Source organism: Sinocyclocheilus rhinocerous, unplaced genomic scaffold (assembly GCF_001515625.1).
Source record: "Sinocyclocheilus rhinocerous isolate Xijiao unplaced genomic scaffold, SAMN03320098_v1.1 scaffold1774, whole genome shotgun sequence".
NCBI classification, from domain to species: Eukaryota; Metazoa; Chordata; class Actinopteri; order Cypriniformes; family Cyprinidae; genus Sinocyclocheilus; species Sinocyclocheilus rhinocerous.
The window spans coordinates 79,542-98,436 of NW_015638963.1; the positions used below are offsets into that span (position 1 = coordinate 79,542).

At 37.4% G+C, this 18,895-nt stretch overlaps 3 protein-coding genes across 3 annotated transcripts in view; 1 reads left to right on the plus strand and 2 right to left on the minus strand.

Annotated features, from left to right (window-relative positions):
• frk (fyn-related Src family tyrosine kinase) overlaps positions 1-3,126 on the minus strand; it is a 13,542-nt gene extending 10,416 nt beyond the window's left edge. Inside the window, exons 1-2 of the mRNA XM_016565756.1 lie at positions 2,411-3,126; positions 547-668 (exon numbers count right to left, since the gene is read on the minus strand). Coding sequence (XP_016421242.1) covers positions 547-668; positions 2,411-2,787 — 499 coding nt within the window. The 5' untranslated portion in view covers positions 2,788-3,126. The remainder of the gene's footprint in view (positions 1-546; positions 669-2,410) is intronic.
• A 5,249-nt stretch (positions 3,127-8,375) lies between these two features.
• nt5dc1 (5'-nucleotidase domain containing 1) overlaps positions 8,376-18,895 on the plus strand; it is a 70,358-nt gene continuing 59,838 nt past the window's right edge. Inside the window, exons 1-6 of the mRNA XM_016565760.1 lie at positions 8,376-8,888; positions 9,324-9,415; positions 12,250-12,321; positions 12,488-12,597; positions 12,793-12,872; positions 13,024-13,105. Of these exons, the coding sequence (XP_016421246.1) occupies positions 8,796-8,888; positions 9,324-9,415; positions 12,250-12,321; positions 12,488-12,597; positions 12,793-12,872; positions 13,024-13,105 (529 nt within the window). The 5' untranslated portion in view covers positions 8,376-8,795. The remainder of the gene's footprint in view (positions 8,889-9,323; positions 9,416-12,249; positions 12,322-12,487; positions 12,598-12,792; positions 12,873-13,023; positions 13,106-18,895) is intronic.
• LOC107750399 (collagen alpha-1(X) chain) lies at positions 13,155-17,903 on the minus strand. The gene is made up of 3 exons (XM_016565757.1): positions 17,803-17,903; positions 17,306-17,429; positions 13,155-15,784 (listed from the first exon to the last, which is right to left on the minus strand). The coding sequence occupies exons 2-3, from the start codon at positions 17,412-17,414 to the stop codon at positions 13,914-13,916; spliced, it is 1,980 nt and encodes a 659-aa protein (XP_016421243.1). The 5' UTR covers positions 17,415-17,429; positions 17,803-17,903; the 3' UTR covers positions 13,155-13,913.

The following is an 18,895-nucleotide window of genomic DNA, read 5'->3' on the forward strand; positions in this document are numbered from 1 at the left end:
TTCGCCATGCCTAGAGCTGATCTGTGCTGGTCGCTGAGGAAATACTTCGACTTAGTGCTGTGGATCACCGGATCGGCTTTCACCGTGGACGAAGAGGAGTCCAGCCCGGGACCGTCACATGTGGTTGCCGCTCCTTCGTCGGATCCGCCGGCCGCGCTTAACTTCAGTTGTGCTTTTGATGACAGCTAAATGTAACGTCACATCCGCATTTTAGCATTAAAAATGCAAACCACTGACTGGAGTAACACTCATACTGGTTACATGAATGAAAATAATGATAAACAAATGATAATGAGTCCTTACATAGCCAGAAAATACAACAGATCATGTGACCATAACCAACAAGTTCTGCAAGTTTCAGTCCTGAGAAACACACAAGTATGTTGTATATACTTGCACTGCATAGATAAAGACACCAATCTTTCAAGTCACTATACTTGTGACATAAGCCAAATGATGTCATACTTTGACAAAACATCTTCTGATCTGAGAGCAATAGACTTTTTAGAGATTTTTTTTTTTTTATTTGACGTCAAATGTAGCTACCTGAGAGTGAAAGCTCCCCTTGCTGGCTTTCACAGTTTCTGATTAGAAAAGCTCCATTCTTGTTCTTTTGAGACGTCAACATCTTCTCAGCCTCCAAGCGCTTTGTTTCGGGAAAATACCATCTGTAGTGGGAGAGCAGCACAATGTTATTTGATCTAAATATTAACCAGTATTAGAGGTCAGACTAGTGTTTGTTTCGTAGGTCATTTACAAACTTTTTTTTCTTCCAATTCAGCGAAAGTCAAGTTAAGAATTTTGCATATATCGTTGGGCCTCTGCAGTTCATAATAATGTCAATACATTTCAGTGTTTGGTTTTAAAGGTGTTTTAGTTCACTTCTGTAGAATTTACTAATGTGTTGGTTACCACTTTATCATATCAGTGGTAATACCAGTACAATATCATGGGTTCTGAACTTCTGAAGCAAAAACAGCTGAGAACCACCAGGGAAATCTAGGGTCCATGTCTGGATAACAATCGAGTATGTTCAAACAAAGACTACTAAACTCTTATAATAAACTAACCTTTGGTTTCCTCAGTGTTTGTGATTGTTGACACATACACACTGCTTATGCAGAGACCTTGTGTCCACTAGGTTATGTCTAAATCTTCCAACACAGAGATCATACATGTACAGATGAAGATTTGCTAACACATGATGCCGTCACACCAGCAATACAATGAGCTGTAATCAAGTCTTCTCAAATGGCTACATCTGACTACAAAGTATGTCAAATTGCTACAAAACATTCACACTCAAGCACATTGTGCACTGTAGTTGGTGACAGACCTGGAAAAACTGGAAGTTATCTCTAACAAATCAGAAACTATTCAGCGCGCCAAAGTGACATACAAAGCATAGTGGCTTTAAGTCAGAGATAATATCACACATGACAGCGGTTGATCATCGTCAGAGTTACCGGGTCTGCCTCTGACCCCTTTACTTAATTACACTTCCAGCAGGTGTCAAATTAAAATCAAAGAATTGATTTTATTTTATTTTTATACTATAATTCTTTTTTATCGATTTATGGCACCTATAGTGCACAAAGCCAAGGAATCATTAACAGGCTCATACTGTACTTCCTGGTTGACCAATGAACATTAACCAGCTTCCCTTCAGAAACAACAGATAATACAGAGACAGAATCTGTTGCCAGCTGCTGCCAGGAATCCTCATAATATACATCTTGCTGAAACCAGAGGTTCACAATTAGGGGTCTGTCTATGCACGCAGTAGGCTACAATACATTGTTAAACATTACAATATGGGTTATACAGTTAGTGGACTTCATTCAGTGCCAGTTATCAGTACTGTACTGGTGGTGTAAATTCAAAAATTATGACTTATCTCTGTCTGATGTGATGACTATCTGTGATTTTCAGGAAGAGCAGGGGTTCTGGTAAATATATATGAGGTTCCATTTGTGTCAAAAATGAGTCGACTGCTTTGTGCTTTGTACTATACATTTGTCTTTGTCTACAGTCATTGCCTACTTGTTCAGGTAAATCAGTATATGTAGGCGTGTATGTTGTCTGTTGTACTGGTGGTGTAAATTCAAAAATTATGACTTATCTCTGTCTGATGTGATGACTATCTGTGATTTTCAGGAAGAGCAGGGGTTCTGGTAAATATAGCCCATAATTTTCAAGCTTAGGTGTGTTGAGAAAGAAGCATGTTGGGAGATCATTCTGACCACAACTAATTCAGGGAATCCTTTCTAACCAAACCACACTAATGCGATCCTCTGTGCCCAACTAATCCCATCTTTTAAAAAATAGATTATTTGCATACCATCACTACTGATATACATATAAAATTCCTTTAAAGATTTGCTTTACTTTTCAGGGCACAGAAACTTACGGTTCAGCGTCGAGGCTTTCTATGGGTGCAACATAATTAGCAGGAATGTAGCCCTCTTTGTTCGCTGAAATCCCGGTGATTCCTCTCGCGTACCACCAGTCTTCCTCTTTCCTGAGTGGTTCCAGTTTATCCCCTGCGTTAAAGCTCAAATCATGCTCCGTGCGCGCCGTGTAGTCGTACAGCGCAACGTAAACGTAGCCGGGTTTCTCCACAGGTGTCGGAGGTAATGTCATGTTGGCCCTTTTCGCAGCACCTTCGTTTACAATCACTTTAATATCCCGTTTCTCGGTGCCAGATGAGGTGTTATTCGCCGGGTCTCTGAAACACGGGAAAGTACTTTGACAGCACATTATGAACCTCTCTCTGAAATCCTCCATCCTGAAGTTGTTCACCAGTCCCTTATGTGTTTATATCAGGTTAAAATGAAGCAGTATATCGCATTTCAGTGATCCATAGGGTTTATTTCATTCCAGTAAATTTCGCGTGAACCCGAGACGAAGCGTGTCGTCCATTCTGTGAGCTTGTGAAACCCCTTGGAGCGGTGACACGAGATAGCACAGCCCTGTCGACAGTAAAGCAGGCGATTTATTGCTTGCAGTCAAAAATCTGTTCGCATTTCCTGGTCACATTCCCCTGACAAAGTTCAAGATCATTCCCCGCACCTCGGTCCAGTCATTGCCATTTTACAGATACGTGTCTGAAGAGAATGTTGAATGTTTTAGACGAGCTCGTAATTGCAAAGAGCATAAACAAATACTGGATTCTGAGACGGGTTTGTTTCTTCGATACGGCCTCAGGCCAGGACACCCTAATGCTGGTCACATTTAAATCCAAACTGGATCCAGTTTACAGTCGAGCTAGTAAACTAAATGAAAACACTAAAGAATAAAGAAGGGGGGGAAAAAAACTAAATTGAATCTAATGCCAAAAGCAGACTCTTTCAACATTGTTTACCAATTTTTACTGTAAAAATCTGTGATTTCTTGTAACACAAACAAGGAAGAGAATTAGATATAGGGAAACCATTTTAGGGAAACAACATCAATTTATGGAGTCATCCTTAGGAACAAAAATGTGGGAATATACTGCAAAATAGAATGCAAAATATTACATATTAGTACATTTCCATATACGGGAAACTAGTGCTAATATTTTTCAATATACTGCAATATATGTATTGACCATATATATTGATACAAATACAAATATTTAGAAATGAAGACAAAAATAGCATTACATGTAATATTCATAAAGTTATATAAAACTTCATGAATATTTACAAAGTTTTTTCTTTACTTTTATTAAACTTGTATACACATATACACACATTCACGGAATGAGTTACATCAGTCTTTCTAGACTTTCTAGTAAAGGAGAGTAAATGTTCAAATTAAATGTTATTTCATGTGTTTTTGCTCAATATTAATATAGGTGGAGATCTGTTTAATGTTCGATTATTTTGGAATTTAAAAGGGTTTTTGGTGTATCTGAGTTTTTGGGGTTACCGTTGTGCTGAAAAGTAGACGGTTAGGTTGACGATTGGCCCAACACCATTAAGACTAAAAATTTTAGTGTGAAATTATAGTACATTCCAGGTTAATAATTGCATCACTTTCACAGTAACTTCACAGTGGGATTTCTCTCGTATCTAACTGCAGTCTCAGAAATTTCTTGTGAACAAACAGCATCATACTGTGTTTCTACAGTGCAGATGTACTCTGAAAGCACCCAGCATGCAATGCAGCATGAATAGATCATGCTGTAGAGTTTTTAATTCTTGGTTTTATTTGTGCTATTAAAGTTGTTTTTGGTTCACTTTTAGCAGTTTGTATTGTTTATTTTATAATGTTGGTTTATGTTGTAAGTGTTGTTTTTATTTGTTGAGTGTTACCACTGTTGTGCTTTGTATGTTGAGTATTAATGTCACATCTTTCAAAGACGTTCCTCAGCAGTTGCTTCACTATTGTGAAAGATTCATCCACAAACAGTAATGAATATGAAATAAGTTATTGATTAATCTTAATGCTTAAATAATGCTAAAACAAAATATTCATGTTAATGTTAAGAATGTTTCGACTAACTTAAAGTCAAGTAATTCGCTTATTTCATATTTTAGCTTGCCATCATTTTGACAAATGCTTTTTTTTTTTGTCACACTTCTGACATGACTAGATCAGAAATTTGAATATGAATATGCAAGGTCCAAGATCCCAAACAAATATTAATCACTAATCAACATTATGGTGTCTTCAAAACAATTACAGTAGTAAACAACTACATTTCTCACAGTGGCACAGTTAAAGACAACTTTATAATGTGAATTATAAAGCAGTAAATTACTGTGATGTTAGCATCATTCTGCTGTTCATTCACAGTCATTTGTAAGAAAATGACCCAGCATGCATTGATTTCACAGTAAATTTCTGACTACAGTAATATATTGTAAAATAATAGGCTACACTTTATTCCTGTGAATTCCTGGGTAACAAAAGCATAGTACCCATAGTAGCCTACAAATGAGTTATTTGTTCTCTCAAAGGAATAGTATACGAAGTAATATAAATAAGCTGCTTTCACAAAAAGATCTGGCTACTGTCACAGAGTCACCAGATCATCCAGATCTACCTTCATGTTCTACCTGTTCGTCTAATCCATCCCAGTCATCTGCCATCATCTTCTGTCTTCCTCCCAGCACGTTGTCTCAGCCTCACCCTGCAAAGAAACCTTGTGACTGTTCAGCTAAGTCTTTCAAGATGATCAGCTCATTATCTCACCTGTGATCATCGCTTGCTCCTCTCCTGAAGCAAAGCTCTGTGAGACTGAAATGCCCTCTGAGAGTCAGTGGTAGGTCTACTTGTGACTGAGAGTAAGTGACGTGACATGTGGCCAAGTATGGTGACCCATACTCAGAATTAGTGCTCTGCATTTATCCCATCCAAAGTGCGCACACACACACACCGTGAACACACACCCGGAGCAGTGGGCAGCAATTTTTTTGCTGCGGCGCCCGGGGAGCAGTTGGGGGTTCGGTGCCTTGCTCAAGGGCACCTCAGTCGTGGTATTGAAGGTGGAAGAGAGCGCTGTACATTCACTCCCCCACCTATAATCCCTGCCGGCACGAGACTCGAACCCACAACCTTTGGGTTACGAGTCCATCTCTCTAACCATTAGGCCACAACTTCTGTTTAACTTGATTTATTTAGTGACAGCAGTATTCTGGACTCTGGATTGCTGAACTAATTTTAATTTATACTAATACTGACATTTTCTGGTTTCCTATACAAACACAAGTTATCTATACAACGTTGTATTAAACTTTATTAACTCAGAAATTATTAGCTATCAGTTAAAATAAATGTATTACAATTTGCAGTGATATTGTAGAGACTTTATGGGGACGTTAACAGCATGTTTAGCACACAAACAGACATTTAAAGTGTAATTTGAAAAATATGTAAAAGCTATTTAAGATTTAAGCAGTTTTAGACTGTTTTTTGAGGGATTTTCTGTGTAATAAGATTAATTTACTGTTCCAATTTGGTCATACAAAGTTGACATGTGGCACGGTAGGCAACAGATGAGTTCTCTTATCTGCCCTTGGTTAACACAGATGGCTTTATGTATGACTCTTTATGTTCTCATACTTTCCCATATTTGTGACACTTGTCACTTGTCACTGTCAAATTTGCAATAAGTAGCTGTTTGCTGCATTTGTGGCTCACCGGTGCCCTCTGATGGAACTTATTCTCTGCAGCACTCTCAGTTTTGTCACATGTTCTATGATATCTTCCCCCCCATTGACACATTAAACTCCCTAGATGTCTGACAGAAATAAAGTCAGTCTGGGGTGCGTTTCCCAAAATCAGCATCTATCCAAACAGAGTTTTGTATCGGTAAATGTTTTTTTTATTAATATTATTATTTTATTTTATATATACAATCATGAAAAAAGTTTTGTAATTTTTTGTTTATTATTATTCCACAAGTGTCAATATGTTATGTCTGTAGCTAAGTGCAGCATAAGTGGCTCAGTTGGAAATGCTGTCTCCTCACAGCAAGAAGGTCTCTGGTTCGAGACCCAGCTGAGCCAGGGAGTCTTTCTTTCCGATCTAGTATCACTCACAATCTAAAGATGTGTGATTACAGATGCTTAACTGTCTGAAGGTGTGACTGTGTGTTTTACTGCCTATTGATGGATCCGTGGCTGAGTTGTTGTTTTTTTTTGGCTTTTTTATGGCTCAGTTTTGGGGTTTCTGGTTAAAGACTGTTCTCTGTATGGTTTACTGAAGGCTGAGTTTGGCTAGCACTATTAAAACTTGTTCTGGCCCAGTTCAGGGCTGGTTATAAGTTATTATTTGGCTGAGATTTGGACCAGTTATGGCTCATGTCTAGTCCAGATCTGGCCCAAACAAAGGCCGTAATTCTTTGCTGCATGTGGGCCGAGTGTAACTGGTTGTTTGGCCCAGAGCTGGGCCAGATGACAATTGCTATGTGGGAAGATAATACATTAAAATAATATGGTAAGACACACCAGTTTGCAATATCAAGCAGCAAAACAAGCTGTTTTGTACAAGTAAAAATAGCTGGAATAGCTGGGGGAATAGCCTACAGTTACCACACGGTTCCAGATAGCACACGTGTCTGCAAAATGTCTGTTAACCATCACATCATCTGGAAAGCATCTGTTGTGTACAATCTGATAGACATCTTTCAGACATCAGTTTTACATACATTCTAAATCATAATGGTCCGTTGTTAACAAGTAACTATGCAGGAAGTAATAGGTAGTACTACATTAACACTTAACTTAATACTATTAACTAATAGAGAAGCAAGATTAACTAAGCAGTTAGTAGCAAATTTAGGACAAAGGGAATTCCCTCTTAGATATTTGATAATTATTAAAAATTACTCAAGCGTTACCTTGTCAGCCTGCAGGAACTACTAGTGATCTGGACCATTATTTTAAAGTGAAAAACACCTTAACCACTCAGTAATTACTAAGTAATTTAATAAGTTATTTAACATATTTTATATCTGACACATACATTTGTGTGAGGCTCTAGTGATATTTTACCAGACACTGTAATCTGTAATCTGCGGTTTTGTTCTTAACACAATATAAATGCAGTCGATGACTTCATTAAGGATGGGAATTGTTTTTGTCAAGAGAACATCATTATTTATATTCAAGCAGGGGCGGATTTAGTGAATTGGGGGCCCCAGGCAAAACATAGGAATGGGGCCCTATACATTTGCACACATTTTCCTAGATCAACCTTGAGGTTCCATTGGCAGAGTCTTAACTTTGATAAAGAATATCTCTTTGGTTTTGAGACTTTAGTCTTTGCAACTTCAGGGATCTTATCTATGCACAATCAGCTTGTAACACTCCAAAGAGAAAGCAAAACTTGAAATCGCATCATATGACCCCTTTAATCTTGCTTCTCTATTAGTTAATAGTATTAAGTTAAGTGTTAATGTAGTACTACCTATTACTTCCTGCATAGTTACTTGTTAACAACGGACCATTATTCTAAAGTGTTACCAAGACATCTTCTAAACGTCTATTTGACACCTGATAGGAAACGTGCTATAGACGTATTGCAGATGAGCAAGCACTCTAAAAAATAAGCCTACGTCTTGCAGATGTAAATGCAGACATCAAACAGACGTCTCCATGATTTCTGCTATAGGGTTTACCTGTATTCAACTAAAAATTGAATCAAAACAATTCATGGAGCAGTGAAAATATACAAAAATTATCAAACCATTTTTTCCAACAAACATGGTAAAAACACCCATAGTTGTTTATTCAAAAAATTACAAAAACATGATAATGGAATCTTTGATTATAAAGAGAAACGCGCGCGCGCACACACACACACACACACATAGCCTACACGCACTTTGTTTTTGTAATCGATGACTGGAAAACTTTATTAGTGAGAATAATGATTTGCAGCGTCACCCAGGCATGACAATGTTCAATAATTAAAAGTGACCCCTGTTCCTGTCCCTTTTCTTTGCGTTATTACGGTAACAGCACCCGGAAATGCGCGAATATTCAGATATTCTTACGTTCGTACAAGTATGATACAAAGATCCGTGTTGTTCATATTCAGTGCTATAACCGGCACCGTAGTATTTCCGCGTGAAATGCCGAAACACGTTCTGTGGATGACTGCGCTTTCGCTGTAACCGTCTCCGTAGAAACGCGGCTTGGAGTCTTTTGTGACATTGTTGTCGCCGCTACCCCACGTGTTGCAGAAGAGACCACCGAGCGAGCTGCATCGACAGCTTGAAGTCATCGCTGTCACTGCAAGCTATTACGATTCTGTAGTCTTTACAGTTCACATCTCCCAGTCCTTCCAAAGGCTATACAATGAGTGAATACTTCTCGCTGTCGGAGTGTGATGTAATTGGCTTTGATTTGGACCACACGCTCTGTCGATACAATTTGAAGGAGACCTCCAGGGTGAGTCGCACTGGCATCATATGCATATCATGACACAACCGACCTCAAACGCATTATAATAGGGCTTACACGGCGCGAACACTTACACAATGGTTATGATAAATCAGAAATACACGATTGGTTCTGTCTGCTTTACATCAATGGACCTGAAGCGGAACAATGTTGATGCGCTAATCTAAAAGATCGATCTATTCGGCAGGCCTTGTGAGAACACATTGAGAATGCGAGAGGTGTGTCTCCTTTATCTGTCATTCCAGGAGGATGTTCATGCAAACCCCATTTGCGCTGATTTCATCTGACGTGTAGTTTATGGGCAGCTAGATAAAGCCTAGCTCGAGATGAAGCTTCATTAATGGTTAGGCCTGACATCTTCATGTCACTGCACTGTACCTCCACTTAGTACTTACATTTATTTCTTCTTCTGTTTCTGTGCAGCTGATCTATGAGAGTTTTGCACGGTATCTGGTGGAACATAAGGGCTATGATAAAGATCTGCTTCTTTTAACACCCGCTACTTGGGACTTCTGGTGAGTTTTAATAACAGTTTTATTAATAAAATTGAGAATACTTGCATGGAAACAGATTCATTCATCGTGACCGATGCCCATATATACTCAAAACAAACTAATGCAGATGTTGATGCTGAAAAACCATGGTAGCAGTTAGTGCCGTTAATCGTTCTTTAATAAATAGTTAAATTATTATACAGTATTAAATAACTATTAACAGCATAGGCGGAGGGTGAACCAACTCCAGGGTAAGGCTAAAAGCAGCCAAATGTATTAAACATCATAAACCCGTCTTTTTAGGCAAGAACCAGACATGGGTGTCGGCTAAAAAAAAGTTGAATGGGACTGAATTTGTATTTAACATGATTACAATTTAATAAAAATGTTAGAAATGGATAATTATGTAACGTTTCCTTTCCACTTTCCACGGTTATTCAAACAGCGAATAAATTATATATAGAAAGTACGCCTAAAATGAAATACAGTGCAACATGAGCAGATCTTAATATAATGCCGCAATCGACACTGTCTATTCATATTCACTTTGTTAGCAACATACGTAATAGATTTAATTTGTTTGTGCAGGGGCATTTTTATCCAATTTAGTGGCATTTTTGCCCCAAGTCTCCGTGGCCAGCCTTCCCCAGCCTTACACACGCTCCGCCTATGATTAACAGCATAATTCAGAATCATAACTTCATAAAATCTTTAATGGTTCAACAAGGTCATGACCTGAATCTCATCATCCAGGAAATCAAACTGCTCGCCTTTTGTCGAAATTCACTATTTTGAAAGCAGAGTCAGTCATTACAGATCTCTGTGCAGTGTGCATTAGAACATCTAGGCATAAAAACAGTTTTTCCCCCATGCCATCTCCATCTTAAACAGCTAACACAGAAATGAATTACCTGTTTTCTGTAATTTATTTCTCCATTTCCAGCAATTGCTTTCAAGTATTATGTAAATATATATGCATATTTTTATTTATACAACTGTACAGTAAATAATGCACAAATCTGTTCATAAATCTTCTGTTCCATATTTTAACATATTATTTTTTTTTTCTTTAGTCTTATTTAATTGTCTTTTCTGTTCTCATGTCATATATGTGTGTATGTATGTACCAAGAGCTCCTAAAAAACCAAAACAAATTCCTTGTGTGTTTGCTAATTCTGATTCTGATTCTGATTCTGATCTTTGTTGATGTGCGAACAGCTTTTTTTCCTTGATAAATTTTAGTTTTTTTTTAAGATACAAATAAATATACATAAAAAAACATAGCATATAGTCATATATATTTATTTAATTTTTTCTGTTAAAATATGCTAATTAAAAACAATAGGACAAATAAAATAGAACAAAGATACAAATTAAATAAATGTAAAGTTTAAAGTTTTAAAGTGAAATAAAAGTTTTTCAGGTACAATTGGTTTATTTAACATCTAGTAAGACATGCCACAGAAATGGAATAATTCAATGTAAATAAAACTCTGCATAGTTTTCACTGTATTATTTAAATATAAATTAAATCTTATTAGAGATCGATACAAAAGTTATTCAGTCAAGAGCAGTGAATGATTTTTTTCTTTATTTTGCTGTTTAATTAACATTAAAATACACAGGCAGCTGATCTTTGTTGATGTGCGAACAGCTTTTTTTCCTTGATAAATTTTAGTTTTTTTTTTAAGATACAAATAAATATACATAAAAAAACATAGCATATAGTCATATATATTTATTTAATTTTTTCTGTTAAAATATGCTAATTAAAAACAATAGGACAAATAAAATAGAACAAAGATACAAATTAAATAAATGTAAAGTTTAAAGTTTTAAAGTGAAATAAAAGTTTTTCAGGTACAATTGGTTTATTTAACATCTAGTAAGACATGCCACAGAAATGGAATAATTCAATGTAAATAAAACTCTGCATAGTTTTCACTGTATTATTTAAATATAAATTAAATCTTATTAGAGATCGATACAAAAGTTATTCAGTCAAGAGCAGTGAATGATTTTTTTCTTTATTTTGCTGTTTAATTAACATTAAAATACACAGGCAGCAGCAGGTTTATTAGGCTCCACATGACGGATATTGAGTACATCATGCACATGCTATATTGAAAATTTACATACCGCGATATAGCAAAATCTCGAACGATAGACACTTTATACTGTCGCCACGATTATATATCATCATACTGCCAACCCTACTTATTAACAAATTGAATCTTGTTTCAAGCAAGTATTCTTGTCACTAATACAGATTATGAAAATAAATTAATTGGGTATGTATATATCCAATATATATATATGTATATATCCATATATATGTATATATATGTCCAAATCCATTGCAATATTAAATAGAATAAAACATATTTTGAATGAAAAAACTTTATATATATTGTATTGTGCGCTCATAGATCCAAAGGTGATAAATAATTATATGACTCAGTATCAATAATTGTGAATGTATTGTTACAATATTGAAGTAATAGTTGTAATGTGTATTTTTGTTATGTTGTTTTGAATTATGTATGTACATATGGGGTAATGTTTATGTAACATGTTTATCTTGTATTTCTTAGTGAAAAGTGTCGTTCATCAGTTAATTATGTATAAAGGGTAGGCATAATAAGCAAGGCTTCAGCCTACACCTTTTTCGGTAATTATGTTTATTTATTTATTTTGTGAAAAGCTGTCTGTGAGGACCGAAATAAAACTATTGATTGATATATCTATAATGTTTTCAAATGTTTTTTCTTAACAAAGAAATAAGTTGTTATCCTAGTATGAGCCTGTTTGTCTCTCTAATACACAAACACAGTTGCTTGTTGTCATGTGACCAGTTTTAAAGGTCTTGTGGTGGACCTTGAGGAGGGCAACCTGATCAAGTTGGCAGAGGACGGTACTGTCTTGCGGTGAGTCAATTTCAGTATGACTTAAAAGTGTGTAAATGATTACTCGGCAGTACATTTTATATCTCCTTTTTCTGAAAAAAGATTAATTGTACGCAAAGAAATATATAAACTTCTCTTAACCTGGTATATTAAGCTGTTAATCTATTTAAAACTTATTCATTTGTAGAGCAACTCATGGCACTAAAAATCTTAGTACTGATGACATCATAAAGCATTACGGTCCAAAAAGAGAATGGAAGCATTTTAATAGCCTCAATACCTCGTATACACGATCTGGTAAGGATGTGTTCTTGAAGTTCATTTTATAATTTCTGATGACCATTTAACACTCGTAAGTTTTTTTTAATCTGCTGATTTATTTTTTGTGATGTGGTATTTATTTTTGTACAATTTTATTGTTTACCATTTGATCATATTATCAAAATACTGTCCTTGCTTAAATATGTGATTAAGTGCACTCATTTGTTGCAGCAAAATACTATTTTTATGACAACTATTTTGACCTCCCTGGTGCTCTTCTCTGTGCCAGAGTGGTGGATATGTTGAATAAGGTAAAAATAAATCAATGCTTTTCAAATAAGGTATATTTCTGTTGTAGATCATAAGTAGCATTTGTTAATTAGCTGTAAGGGTGAATGGTTACTTGACAAAACATATGTTGTCACATGTTAATATTTTCACATATAATTTTTTTAATCCTAGCGTGGAGCTGAAATCACATCTGACATTTGGAAAGACATTGTTGCTGCCATTGACCATAATTACAACACATCTGCATTTCGGGGTATGTAGAAATAACCCTCTTATAATTCGTATACACTGTTTATGACTAGCATTTCAAAGTGTATTTTAATTCTGATATTATATAATGGCTGTAAAAATCCAATGATTGTTTATCAAACTGGGACAGGACACAGTCTTTGACCTATCTACATAATATTTTGAATGTTTATTATTAGTTAGCCTAAGATGATTACAAAGTTTGAAGTCAGGGTAAGATATCTTTCAGGATGAAAAAGTAAAGGTCTTTGTACTGAGCACTTCCCTTTGGAAAATATTAACCTTTTACCACAGTCATAAACAAACAGCAGCACTGGCACTAAAACTTTATTTGTGTTGGTTATTATAATGCACACCTTGTGAGATATTACAGAGTTAAATGAACAAAAAACATACTATTATTATTATTATTATTATTATTCACTTTGAAATCCATTTATTTAAAAACCTGGCTTACTTAATGTCTCTTCTAAGCATACTAAACACAGGAACCTTTTGTTAAAATGTGAGCACAGGAAAAAGGCAAACGCGTAGCACCATTTTAATACATAACCATCAGTTCAGGTTTTAGGCAAATGCAACAGGTCTGTTGTCTAATTTCTTGGATAATGTTTCTTAGTTTTCCATAATAATTGAGATTATCAAAATATTTCCATACAAATAGGTCTTATGTAAATCAACAAGGCTACAGACAGGTTTTCTAAATTAGTCATCCTTTTTCATTCTGCATGACTCTTGGGGCAATGAGAAAATGAGTATGAAGGCAGACCATTTTTGAAATAGAAAGATTGAGGTTTTCTCAAGTGTGTTTATCACGTTGAGGCAATCAAAAAGCCAGAGAAAGAACAGTGAACATTATCATCAGCATAAATGCCATTGGACTGGTCATCTGGAACCTGGATGTACACTGTGTCGTGGGATTGCAGCATGAGGACAGTACTGCCAGACATCTGGTCAAGGAAACCTTTGTTGTACTCATCATACGAGAACATGACTGGCTCTCTGTTTTTGTAAAGTGCTACCAATGCATTTGCTCCATTGACATGCATATGGAAAGAAAAGTAGTAAAGTCCTGGAACCTGACAGGTGAATATGCCAGTGTTAGGATCATAGTGGTTCTCTCCGTTGTAAACAACCTGGTTGAATACAATTGGTGTTCCACCATTAGGATAAGCTGTGGTAAGAAGAGCTGTGAATGCTGACATGGGTGCCTTCATCAGCTCGTGACTAACAGGCATTACCATCTCATGGGATTTAATTGGCATGCTTTTTTCGTGGTGATAAACAATCTCGCCGGGGGGTCCAGGTGGCCCAGGAGGTCCTGGTTGACCTGGGAGACCATCATGACCTCTGGCACCAGGATTTCCAGGAGGACCCTGAGGTCCAGAAATTCCCTTGGCTGTGAGCCCTGCTGGGCCAGGGGGGCCTGGAAGTCCTGGATGACCCTTAAGCCCTGATGGACCAGCAGGTCCTACTGGGCCTGTTGGTCCTCTTGCTCCAGGGATGCCATTTTCACCCCTTGCACCTGATGGCCCTTGAAATCCTGGATGTCCCTTTTCTCCTGGTGGCCCCTTGCTACCTGGGATGCCTGGTGCACCGGTAAATCCTGGTTCACCCTTGGGACCCTGATGCCCCATATGACCTATTGGACCTGGTGGACCTGCTGCACCTGGAACACCAGATGTTCCTGAGAAGCCTTGTGCACCTTGCTCACCCTTTGCCCCTCTTGAGCCTGGAGCTCCAACCAAACCAATATCACCTTTAGCTCCCTGTGGACCGTGTTCTCCCTGGAATCCCCTAGCACCCTGAGGACCTGATGGACCTATTGGGCCAATAGCACCTGGATGACCTGTATGACCCATTGGCCCTGGTTCTCCCTTTTGGCCTGTTGTACCTGAGGTTCCAGACACTCCCCTTTCTCCTGGAAGTCCAGGTGATCCAGGTTTGCCAGTACCTGGCAGACCTGGAGCGCCCGGCTGTCCTGCTGGTCCTTGAGGACCTTTTTGTCCCATTGACCCAGGCATACCTGGAGCGCCATTCTGGCCTGGTTTTCCTGGTGCTCCTATTCCAGGTGCCCCTGTATGACCCTTTGGGCCTGTTATGCCCATAGAACCTGGTGACCCATCCCTACCTGGCATTCCTGGCTTTCCAGGCTCTCCAGGAAATCCACTTGGTCCAGGTTTTCCAATTCCAGGCTGACCTGGCTGACCAGGATGCCCCTGAGGGCCCATTGAACCTGGGCCACCAGGTGCTCCTGGGATGCCGTGGCCAGGTTCTCCTTTCTGGCCTGGCAGTCCAGAAATTCCAGGATGACCCTTTAGGCCAGGTTCTCCACGTGGGCCCATTGCTCCTGGAAGACCGTGTGGTCCAGACTTTCCAGGAGAAGAAATGCCAGCAGGTCCAGGGCTTCCAGGTGATCCTGGCGCTCCTCTTGCACCTTGAGGTCCTGCAGGCCCTGGATGTCCCTTATCGCCTGGAAATCCAGGTGTGCCTGGTTTTCCAGGTGAACCTGGGCTTCCAGGTTTACCTGGTGAGGAGTAGCCTGCTGGACCTGGTGGTCCAGGTGGACCAATTGAACCAGGGTGTCCAACTCCATTCTTTCCAGGAATTCCTGGTGGGCCAGGTAGACCGGGGTGGCCAGGTTCACCTGGGGCACCTGGAATACCAGGTTCACCAGCAACCGCTAAAAATAAGATAAAAATGTAATGCAATTTAGACAAAATCTTACATTACTTAAATTAAGAATATAAATTTTAAAAAAAATTCTTAAATCGCTTGTAAGACATTCCTTAACATACACACTTGGCTCAATAACATGGTGATAATTTAAACCTCTGAGAATTGACAAGCTAAAATTTCATGCTTGACGTTCTTAATAAGAGATCGATCAGTTGGTCCATTTTCTGTCAGATGGTCAATTTTTTCATCTCACTGGTGATTTAGTCACGTGTAGACAAAAAATAAATATATTAGAATAAAGAAACACATTGGAATAACGTTTATTTTAAATGGCCTTAATGTGTGTGTGTGTGTGTGTGTGTGTGTGTGTGTGTGTACAGGTTTGTAAAATGTCCTCACTATTCGAAAATGCTCTCACTAATATAGTGAAACCTGCTGAACACCGACTAGTAAGCTGGACCTCACTAGTTAAAAGGGCTTATAACTCAGCCAAATAATGTTACTATTTAAATATCTAGTGTTCTGCACAAATTTCTGTGAGGGTTGTTTTTAGGGGCAGGGGTAGAGTAAGGTGATAGAAAATATTAACCTGATATAAAAACAATGGAAGTCTTTTGAGATTATATTAGTCCTCACTAATATAGGGAAAAAGGTGTGTGTTATAATGTTTATAAGTTGTTATACCCTTTGGTTAGACAGTAATTGACAAGAGACATCCTAAACTAGAAGTGATACTGTGGTCAGCAGCTGCTTGTTCTTGAGCTGAACGTTAACTTTTAAATGTGTTCTATGTATGTGTATTATGATGATTATTATTATATAAAATCACCTGCACAATTATGTTTTAGAATGAAATATGCCGTTTAATTAATTATATGTATTCATAGGGGGTGGATTGGATTGTTGACCACCATAGAAAACACAGGGAATAGCCCTTTTTTCAGTTTGAAAGCGTGCTTGTCCAGAAACTAATGGTATAATTTAACACCACAATGTGGCTTAGTTTGGGCACGCCTGTTGTATAATGTGGTTACATCTGTTTTGGAGATTTTACAATGTTCTAAAGTAGTAGATCGTATATTCTGTGGTGTATACCAACTGAAGAGTAATAAACTAACAGTATTTGTAATTTGTAATTATGTAAGGACACAAACACTATTTCTTCCTTTGGTAAAGTTAATATATTCTGGGCATTGCATGCAGTTTGGCAATTATAGAAGAGTTGGATAAAGTGATGTTTGATATATTTCTTGAATGTAGACCCCGATCATAGATCCAGATTTGTGTACATGCAAATTATCTGAGCAACTGAGATACCCTCGTGGCAAAGAGGCTAAAATAATTTTTCAGTCTACTGTATGTATGCATGTATCTTTTTGGCAAGGCAATCTCCCCTAGAGTAGTGTCTCTTAATGTTGCACCTGCTACTGTTATCCTACTGTTATAAATATTCTGACTATTTCACATGACGGAACATTACAGTGATGAAATACATTAGGTATATATACACCAAAATTAAACTCACTGTGAGATTTTGTAGGATAAGACTGTTTCTTCACATGATAGTATCTGTCAGGGGTGGCCTCAGCCAGTACCACAAGAAGAAGAAGAATGCTTGTTACTCTCAGGTCCATTTTCTGAAGCTAAGCCTGTAAAGAAATTATGAAATAAAAACAATAATGAATAAGTGACAAAGAAATTAGAGGACAAACATCTCCCTCTCATAACACTTAGAAATGGGTATTATTAACAAGAGTGCAATTTCAATATATCCAAACATGCTGCATAAAATCAACATAAAAACCAAATTACTAAAAAAAAAAAAGCATCAGATGCATGTCTAATCACCCAGAAAGCCTCCCCTTTCAAATTACATACTTAATAAACATGGCCCAGGAACTCACTGACACAGATACAAAGTAGCATCTAAAAGATCATCTTCTCCCACCCGTTCCAGCAGTACCACATGCTTCCCCACCAGCATTAAGCTGGAGCAGAGGGCCATAGAACAGCTGTACCCACCAGCAGGCTGGAGCTCCAGAAGTCAGAGGTGGTTGGGCTGCTGTCCTGGCCAATCTGTATATTTGTAAGTTTCCAGTCAGACCGTGGAAGTCCTGTTCACAGGAGTGGATTCTGCTATTTATACCAAATTTGCTTCTCCAGCAGCACCCAAAATCTCCCTCCCTCCTTGTGTGATGTCAGTTTTAATGAAGGGTATGGTGTCCCATGTGAGTGCATGGCAGTTCTGCATAATATGGTAGTTCCTATCATTTTGATCTGTGGTCATGCTTTCTTTTGATCCTTACAGACAATAATTATAATAAAAATAAAATAAAAAATAGGATGTTGACTATAGGGCTGGGCGAAATAGCTAAAAAATGTATCAATATAATGTTTCATATCGTTCGGTATCGATAATTATTGACATTTTTATAACCCTTTTTAAAACAGCAATAGAATTTAAAAAAACAATTTAACCACTGTATTTTGAATTTACCCAATTTATTAAGACAACAAATATTTTTTTGTTTTGCTTTAAGTCAAACACAAAATAAAATTTTAAAAATATCTCCTTTTCTTATGTTTTATATGCAGATTAAATAAGTTAAAAATCAAATATAATTTCGTAAATTGCATAAACAATTATGAACAAAAGAGCATCATGCATTGCTTAACAAAGAGCTCCATTCACACAGATTGCATTTAAAAACATAAGAGACGCAGTGAAATGGAATAAACCTTCACAAATTCGCGACGTTTTCTAAAAGTTAAAAATTTTTTTTAACTTTGCATGGCTACATCTCTTGTGTGAGATGCGAGTGCAACAGTCATATTTGTCCGTCTAAAAAATGTGCTGAATATGCGTTCTGTGTGAATGGCTTGGTTTCGGTTTTAACCTAATTGTTAAGATCTTCTCCGCATTGAGCTACTATATTTCTCTAATATTTTGAATGTATAACGCAGCAGCGCGCATCTCGTGGGCTAGACAAACAAAACATTAAAATGCGACAACGTCACTTACATCATTATAACCACATCTCGTGCGCCACTGACAAGGCTCCCGGACGCACATAACATTCGATTGCACCGGTTTTGCATTCAAATGCAATTTTTT